Source organism: Theobroma cacao, chromosome 10 (genome assembly GCF_000208745.1).
Source record: "Theobroma cacao cultivar B97-61/B2 chromosome 10, Criollo_cocoa_genome_V2, whole genome shotgun sequence".
NCBI lineage: Eukaryota > Viridiplantae > Streptophyta > Magnoliopsida > Malvales > Malvaceae > Theobroma > Theobroma cacao.
Window position 1 is genome coordinate 15,115,953 of NC_030859.1, and position 9,900 is coordinate 15,125,852.

A 9,900-nucleotide genomic window follows, 5' to 3' on the forward strand; every position below is an offset into this window, starting at 1 on the left:
AAGATCGAACTTCTTGGAGATTATGAAGTTTCTGCAACTTTCAATGTAGCTGATCTCTCTCCTTGCTGTGAAGAACATGAAGAAAATATGGATCTTGAAGACAAATTTTCTCCAACTTAGAGAGAATGATATAGAAGTATATTATTAGATTATTATTATTTAGGAATTATAGGTATGATAGAATTCTCATTTTTATTTAATCTATTTGTACTAGGACTTTAATGTAGTCATGTTTAATTTAGGAATAGAACATCTATTTTATTAAAATCTCTTATTAACTGCTTTAGTTATATTAGACAACCTAAAGTAGAGTTTAATTAGGATATGGGCCTATAATACTATAAATAGGACCCTTAAGCTTAATTATTATTCACATTCAAATTGAGAATTAATAAAGAATATTTTTTTAAGCAAGAGTGTTTATTTTCTTTAAGCTTTTTTCAAAAGAGTAAGAGGTTTTTAGTATTTTTTGCCTAACCAACCAAAGTAGGAATTTGATTATTTTTCACTTTAATAGAGTTTTCAACTTTATCAAAATTGGTGATTCACCTTGTTGGGGTTTCTAATCTCGCCACAATTAGTGTCTTTCACAATGCCCAAGTGTCTTCACAACGTTCCGACATCAGATACCTTTCCAAATTTTAAAATATATATTTATTGGAAATTACATTAAACTAAAAACTGTTTCATGGGAGAACAATTTGAAAAAAAATTAAAAATAAAAAACTTGTTAGCAAATGAACAAGCTAGTTTCAAGCACCCAAGGAAGAGTTGATATCCTACCGTCAAAACACAAGTGTCATTGGCGAGTTTGCAACTTGGTTGAGATCAATGAACACTGAAACTTAATTTGTGGCTCAACTTGTTCTGGATTTGAAAGGTACGATGTTGTAAAATTATCTGTCATTACCACGAACGGTGGGTGGTGGAGTGGTTTTCATTTGTTGCTAATCTGTATTGTTTAGCCAATAGGATTTCATTAGAGATTTAAGAAAAATAAGAGTACTAGGTGGTTCAAAAAATTAAAAGAAAACCATTATTTTTTTATTGAAAATAATTTAAAATCAACTTTTTCAAAAGAAAATACATCTAAATTATTATTATTATTATTATTATTATTAAACGAAATGGTCAGACGCTGAAAAACGATAGAAGTTGGGACCCGAGGGAGTAGAATTTAGTAATGTCTTGCTAAAAAACTTTTATATTTATCCTCGTATTTGTGAAGCTGAAAAAACTTGTCTCCCGGGAGTCCCAGCAAAGAAACAAGGTTATATTGTGTCATGGATTCATCTGAGTGGAGGAAGCCTCTAGATCAGCTTCCTAAGGAAAGTTTTTGGGACAACCCTTTGTATCAATGGGATGGGTTTTGGTACAGAGCTAGTCATCTTGACGCAGCAATGGCACTTCGTTCACAATACACAGCACGCCATGATGACGTTATCTTGGCATCCCCCATGAAAACAGGTACCACATGGCTCAAGGCCCTTTGCTTTTGCATTATGCGAACGCAACCCCAAGAGGAAGATGCTCAGAAGATTGATGAAGGAACTCTAGTCAAGAGTGATGATGGTGAGGATCCTCTTGCCAAGAACCATCCCGCCGTCTACGTGCAGACCTTAGAAGTTCAGGTATTCACAGCAAAGCAGCCTCTTGATATCTCAGGTATGAAGTCTCCGAGACTCTTTCACACTCACTTGCCTTATAGCGCATTGCCTGATTCGATAAAGAATTCCAAGTGCAAGATAGTTTACATTGCAAGGAACCCAAAGGACACATTGGTGTCAATGTGGCACTTCTTCAACAAGCTTAGGACACCTGAACAAGGCCCATATCCGTTTGACAAGGCATTTGAGTGCTTTTGCAAAGGGTTCTCTCACTTCGGTCCGTTTCTCGACCACGTTTTACAATATTGGAATGAAAGCCTAAAAGCCCCTGATAAGGTTCTGTTTTTGAAGTATGAAGACCTTAAAAGAGATCCCAAAGGACATGTTAAGAAGCTAGCTTTATTCCTTGGAAGACCTTTTACTCATGAGAAAAAAGTTGAAGAAGTAATCTGGAGGTGCAGCTTGGAAAGGCTCAAGAACTTAGAGGTAAACAAGAATGGAGTGGATCCTTGGGTTGGGATGCCAAACAGTGCCTTTTTCAGGACTGGCAAAGTTGGAGATTGGAAAAATATGTTCACCACTGAGATGAGTGAGCGCCTGGATCATATCACCCTGCAGAAACTAGAGGGATCTGGCCTTCACCTTGACATTTGAATCATGCTCTGCAGCATTTTGCTGCTCCAGTTCTGAATAAATTCCTTTTGTTAGCTTGTGTTATGGAATAAAAATGGCTTGTCTTCTTTCTGTACTCTTTCCTCCTCTTCATCCCCTAGTAAGAAACAAAAAATAGAATTGGCTGAAATTGGTAGAGCAATTCAACTGAACCATTGTTCAAAATAATCAAAGCTATCGTCTGAAGCATCGATTGGAATTTAATCATTTGTAAGTTTTAAGGGTTGCAATAAAATGTTAAATATATTTTCTGACAACGGTTATAGTCCGGACATCTTGGCTATTTGTGCCTTGCACACAAGTGGTTTGCTACTTATTATCTCTCTTCTTTCAACCTTATGATAACAGATCCGCCGCCCAATCTACCATTTACATGTTAAACATTATTGTATTATAAATATTCTTTTCTTAGGTCCTCTCATCGTCCACAAACCAAAATATAGTTGTTTATTGAGTTCTGAACAATCTCGAAGAGATAACCATAACTTATTTATAAAGACATAATTTTTAAAAAATAAAAATTTTGAATTATTTAAATAAATTTTTATTCTTTTATTAATTTATTCAAATTTTTATATTTTTATTTCAAATCAAATAAATTTTTATAATTAATAATTGATAAATTACTGTTAGTTAAAATGTCAATTGTTATTCTGTATCATGTGACTTGTTTACAAATAATTATAAATAATAACATGATATACTGATATGATATGATGATATAGTAATGTAACTTTTTTACTCTCAATATCAATACTATGTAAGTATAAAATAACAAGTGACATTTTAACTAATGACAATTAATCAACTATTAATGATAAAAGTTTACTTGGCTCAAAATAAAAATAAAGAGATTTAATTGAACGTAATAAAAAATAAAAATTTATTTAAATTTTTAAAAAATAATTTAAGAATTTTTTCAAATACTATGTCAATTTTATAATTGTATAAAAAAATGTTATTTCATCCCATTTTTCTTTGCTCAATTGTTTTGAACATATATACATGTTCAACCTAGTTGAGTGAAAGCACTCGAGCATTTAGCTCAGTAGTTGGTGCATAATCTCCCTACCTTAAGAGTAGGGTGCGAATCTCCCCTCCCCTAATTATAAAAAAAAAAAACCCTAGCTGGGCGAAAGAAGACATTGAAATCATGAGTTTATGACTCTGGCTCACAAGATTTTTTTAGTATTATTTATAGCTAAAGTTACAATTACTTTGGTGCAGCAATTACACCAATAAATAGTATTAGTAAATTAAATTTTCTTTTGTTTTGTCAATAAGTTTAATAATAATAATATGTCTTCTGTTTTTATTTCTCAGTATTAATGGAAAAACTACTTTTTGGCTTATCCAAAAAAATTAAATTGAACTTTCTTTTGAAAAGTCATTTGATCTCTCATTTTTTTTATATCAATAGTTATGAAAGGTCAAAAATATAAAATGTTTTATTGCTATTTATTTAAAAAAATAAATCAAAAGTCCAAATTATTTAAATTTTCTATGCATAACTAATTTATTTAACTAAGCATACTAATATGTCATATTAGTTTTGGATTGATCTTTTTTAATCAAAAACTTCATGAACTTTAATTAAAAAAAAATTATCTACAGTGTGTGTGTATATATATAGTATATATATAGTTTCAATATATATATATATATATATAGTTAGAAAATATATTTACCTTTTCAAGACTATAAAAAAGCGTTTCTAGAATTTGATTCAAGATGTTTTACACTTCTAGTGATCTCCAAAAACTTGCGGTATGAAACTAATACAAAATGGATGAGGAACCACATTTTTCACAGTTAAAAGAACCTTCCGTTGGCAATAAACGAAGAGGGGCGTTTTTCTAGGAGTTTAAACATGTAGTAATCTTGATGATTTCGATTTACCAAGATAAATGGGTCAAGTATACATTATCTTAGATACAATTTTATCCAAATAGGATGACCATGACTGGTGTTCTTGCAAACAAAAGTCTAACATCTCACACTCACACAGGATGGGGAAGCTGCCTTGCCACCCTTTTAAATTGTCTAAATGGCAAGTTCATATTGGTTAATGGATTGTGCGACTGTTGAGAGCATTTGAATTTGGGAGCTCTGAACTAGGAACTTGTTAGAGCTAGCATAGAGACATCAACCCTTTAAAAGATATTGTGTCTCGTGTGCTCTGACTTATTTGCTCACATCAGATTGAGTATTTCAATTCTCTTAATAAGCACACTTCAACTTTTCTCACATTCATAATTATGTCATAATTCCCAAAATTGACAAAATGAGTCGACCATGAATATAGTGCATTGATACAATATTAAATAGTTTTCTCTTTCACCTTTTCTCGTCCTCCCAGTATGTCGGTTCAAGTCTCATTGTGGAATCCGTTTCGAAAATTGCTTTCTCATGGTGCCCCTTGAATCTCAAAGACCATGAGAAAGATGGCTAATATTTAATGAGATTGATGCCCTTATTAAAACAATCGGTAATGTGTCATTTGTTCATGTTCTGAGAGAAGGCAACTCTCTGGCTGATTCCCTTGCCAAACTTGGGGCTGACCGAACCTCTATGTTTACTGCCCTGTTGTAACCTCAGTCCTTGATCCAATATTCCTCAATGTGTTTTTCATTCATGCCATGCATATTTGTCAAGTCTATTTGTTGGTGTGGTGTTTGCTGGTTGCTGTTTTGTGAAATGATGTTGTTATGTTGCTGCCAAGTCTGTTTCTTATGGGGATCCTCCTCCGTCTGCCTTTTCTTTTTGGCCCTGTTGTTCCGATGCCTTTTGGCAGCTTCTGCTTTTCAGATTTGCTTGCTCTCTCTGGAACCAAGTCTGTCCTCAGGTGGCCTCTCGACATGTTCTCTTTTTTCGCTTAACAGGCATGATTAGGTTTCCTACTTCAGCAACGTTCAACCATTCCAGCCATGTTTTCTTATGTTTATTGCTTTTTTTCTTTTATATTTCCAGCCAGTTTTTGCTGTTGCCTTTTGTTTCAGAGTATTTGTGTTGTTGCTCTGAGCGGTTTTTGCTCACTCATATTGTACTCTCTTTAATCTTTTAATATACCATTTTCTTAGCTGAAAAAAAAAGAAGTTTTTCTGTTCACCTTCATGTCACTTAGCTTAAAAGAGAATACTTTCCCAATAATGTCACATATAATCGAATCTTCCATGTTCTTAGGTTACATAGCAAACATCCAATCCTTAGCTTATGACATAGTCAAAATGTCACAAAAAGCATAATGAAGGTTTTATTAACCTCTTTCCAACTCACACAATCAAGAAGCAAGGATCCATTCATCCACCTCCTATATTGGTCCCAGAGCACATGCAGTAGCAAGTACATGATAAGGTGGAAGGTTTTTTTTCTAAGAGCATAAGTCAAACTCTTAAACTATACAAATCTTAGTCTAGTTGCTCTTCGAAGCGCCTAACTTGAGTTCTCCATTTGTTCACCATTCTAGGCGCCAAATTAGGTTTCACATCTGGCTTATTCTAAAGGCTACATCTTCGCTCCAACCAAGGCTACATTTGAAACTTTATTTACTGTTTAAAAACGTTAATAGTTTATGTCTCTTCTTTACTAGCCTCCATAAGCACCAAATGCCATTGATCTTGTGAGTGAGCCAATCTTAAGCTTGTTGAATACATATGCTTTATATCTTGGGAGCTAAATACAGACATAAATGCATCTACAATGAAATAAAAAAAGATACATAAAAAAGTTAATATCCCAAAGACTCAATACAACTTGCAAAAAGAAAAAAAACCATATACGGAGTCTTAATTAAAGACCTAACATGAGTCACATAGGCATCCCCTGAAATAAGTTTAGTCAAAGGATTTGCAACCATATGACTAGTGAAAATATATTTTAAGATCACTTTGTTTTGTGCAATTAAATAATGAACCTTTTCCAAATATCATTGTGTTTGGTTCTACCATGATATTTGGGATCCCAAGTAAAACCAATTGGATCCATACTATCACAATGAATGATACCGTTGAACAAGTTATAAATTCTGCTACCAACCAGTGCAATTCTGCTACCATATTGGATAAAGCAGTGCAAGACTGTTTCTTGCTATTCCGTGAGATAGTACCACCACTGAGCAAGAAGCATACACTAAAGTTGATTTGCATTCATCTAGGTCACTTTCGTCAGCATCATTATAGTCAATTAGGTTTAGGTTTGAATTGCAATAGCATTAATATGTAATTAGTAGTTATTTTAAAATAGTGCAATCTTCTTTTGACTATTTTCCAATGAATGAATCCAGGGTTTGTTTGGAATCTACAAACTAAACAAATTGCAAAATTTGCTGAGGAAAAAAAAAAAAAACAAAATTGCAAAACTAATATTAGATCTAGCGCGTATCAAGGCATACAGGAGGCTGCTAACAATACTAGAATAAGAAACACAAGCCATCTCTTTTTGTTCTTCTGGAGTCTTAGAAGCCTTATCAAGACTCAAGATTTCGACTGTTGTGATAGGAGAATCAATGGTTTTACAATTTTACATCTGAAACCATTTAAGAATCTTCTTTATGTATGTCTCTTGACACAAACCAATAAGTCTCTTTGAATGATTCCTTAGGATCTTTCTTCGAGCATATAGTTTGCTTCCTCCATGTCTTTCATCTCAGAGCTTGAGCAAAACCACTTTTTAGTGGCGAAAATCATCTCTTACCATTTCCAACCATTAATATGTCATCAATGTATAATGGCAAGAGGATGAAACTTTTTTGGACCATTTAAGATACACATAGTTGTTCTCTTCAATGATTAGAAACCCATAATGAATAATGGCATAATGAATCGAAATTTTTAAAATCACCTAAAAAAATTTATAAAGATAATCATGAGAATTTTTTATCGGATGATTTTAATATATAGTAATTTTTATAATTTCAATTTACCAAGATTAAAGATTAAAGCATTTTTTTTAGATAATAATATTCAAATAGGATAATCAATATGGATATTATCTCAAAACCTTAACATATATATATATATATAAAATATTCTTATGGTACCAAACCTTGGAAATTCAAACTTTGAATCTTTACCCTTAAAAAAGAAAAAGATAACGTAAATCGGTTGCACTACGTGTAGGAAACCCTGTATACCTTTGAAATAATCTCGTGCAGCAGCTGCAGAACCTCCTGAAACATCTTTTTCAAGCGACAAGTCCTTTATGCAAAATGAAGTGTAGTATCAGAAACTCATCATAATTCATTTTGCTAGGATGATCTTTCAACGTCAATGGTTCATTATAAACCATTTGCTGTTCAACAATTGTACTGCATTGTCCCGTGACACATATAAATATAAATACGTTAAGATAATATAAGTAGTGATTGGTCATCCATGGGAAAAGGATAGAAAGCAAATCCATCCCATTTTATGTCAAAATCTTTCTGCGGGCGACAGCATTATTACGTCCCAGTCCTTTGAGAAAGGAACTGGCACGCCGACAGCCATTTGAGAGAGGAAAATGCTCAACATGGTGAAGTATTACAAGTCCAAATGAATCTGATTTATGATATAAAAGATTCACTTTTGAAATTCATGTTGTCTACTTCTCGTGCAGTTACTTTTTTGTCTCGTTATTTTCGTTTTAGGTTATTGTCTTTCGAATTAAATAATATTGAAATATGTTTTAAGGTTTTGACTTTAAAAATAATGGAGCCCTTTCAACTAGAGTCTTGGTCTAGATTCAAATTCATTTCAAGGCTGAAAGCGAAATCAATTTTAAATTCGATCAAGATCCTAAACTTGACTTAAGATTCAAAGGCCTAGACAAAGGCCGGAACATTCCCTTTGGTCGTGGAGTCCTAAACATAATTTATACTAGATTTAAACTAAGCTAGATTTTTGCCCATCTAACGTGCTCAAAGGGTTTAGACACACATAGTAATAGAAGGACTACCTTAGCACTCTGCTAGTATTAACAAAACTCAAATCTAAGCAAGCTCCCTTGATAAATTATAAATCATTCTAAAATTAGAGGTATGATAGCATAGAACTTAGTCGGTCCATAAAATAATGTCATATAAATGCATTTATATAACATGATAGGAGGTTGTTATGATGATATTGGAATCATCATTATACAGTATAATTTTTATAAATTAATAATTTCGATTAAATAATAGTTTTGACCGGTCTCAACTTGAGACTAATGAAGTAAATTAATAATTTACTAAATTTATAAAATAATACATTTTTTAAAAAAGAACACATAGGCCCTACTTGATAAATAAATTAATAATTTCTTTATATATCAAAATTATATATATATATGACTCAATTATGAGACTTTTATAAAATATGACTTAAATGTTACTTGTTTCCTCTTGACATTGATGTCTCCTCAGACCTCATATCTCTAACTTTTCTTAGTGCATTAAAAAGCTCTAGTGTAATGTTCTTGTATTGCAAGAGAAAATTATGCAATGTGATTATTGCTATGAGTGCATCTTTGCCCCAGATAAGTTCCGGTACAGAACTATCGTCTTAGTTGATGTATGAATTAATAAATTATTAATCTATCGGTTAATTAAAAAATTTTCATAGTTCTAAGTGTATTAATTTATAGAAGCTTAATAGTACTAAAATACACCACGTAGAACCTTGGAGTACTTTTCTAATGTTACAGATGACAGAATTTAATGGTCATTAGAACTCTTGAAAATCACATAATCACATATCGCATTTCATGTAGCTTTAAGAGTTATTTAATATCATTTTCACTTACCATGTAGAGTCTTGATTAGTTTAAGTAGGACTCTTATATATGTAAAGTTTGTATGATATTAGAACCCTTAACATGTATCACATAAATAAATCTTTGAAGTCATATGATGATTTAGAATATAAATTAAAAGTATTTATGTCATTATGCATTTCCAGTAGAACTTAATTATTACTACTAAGACTTTGTCATGAAGAATTTTACTGCAACTTAAACTCTCCATTTTTGAACACCTGCTAATTGTAATGCCTAAACATATATTTTAACCTACTTTCACCATTTTTCGTGGTTGATAGATTACCTAAGATTACCAGCCAAACCCGTTTTTCTTTAGATGCATGCATGCATGACAAAAAAAAACCATACAAATTTTTAATAATTGAATGATTGCTTCCATTAATAAGTAAAAGAAGGTGTGCTCTTTGAACTCTTACCTTAATCAACTTGGTATAGAGTAAAATAGTAAATGTTCAGTTAGGGGGAATAGGAAACTTTGATTCCTTCCTTATTTTGTACCAAAATCTCTAAATCAAGATATTTTTTGCAATGACAAAACTTGTAGCCTTAATGATGTAGACATATAAATTTGTACCTTTTTCAACATTAGTCGTCCAAAGAAAGAATCAAGTAATGATGAAATATGGAACTTACATCAAATTTTGAAGGAATAAGGTTATTTTCATAAGAATTTGCCTAAATTCCCCTTGAAGTATTTCTTGATATAAAGCACTCTTAGACCTTCCTATTTATTTTTCAAATAGTATTTTCTATTGGTCCTTTAAAATTCTAAAAAAGAATTGGCTTTTAATTTACATTTCTTGATATCAAGTTGCAAAGGAATTTCATCCAAAACCCTAGGAAT

General features: G+C 32.0%; 1 protein-coding gene across 2 annotated transcripts; it reads left to right on the plus strand.

The window, feature by feature from the left end:
- LOC18586847 (cytosolic sulfotransferase 5) lies at nt 1,170-3,569 on the plus strand. Of its 2 annotated transcripts, none has more exons than XM_007010415.2 (2): nt 1,170-2,298; nt 3,430-3,569. In XM_007010415.2, exon 1 carries the CDS (start codon nt 1,284-1,286, stop codon nt 2,259-2,261), a length of 978 nt encoding a protein of 325 aa, XP_007010477.2. In that variant the 5' UTR covers nt 1,170-1,283; the 3' UTR covers nt 2,262-2,298; nt 3,430-3,569. The 2 variants fall into 2 exon arrangements, with proteins under 2 accessions (XP_007010477.2, XP_017984489.1); XM_018129000.1 differs by having other exon boundaries at nt 1,170-2,294; nt 3,426-3,569.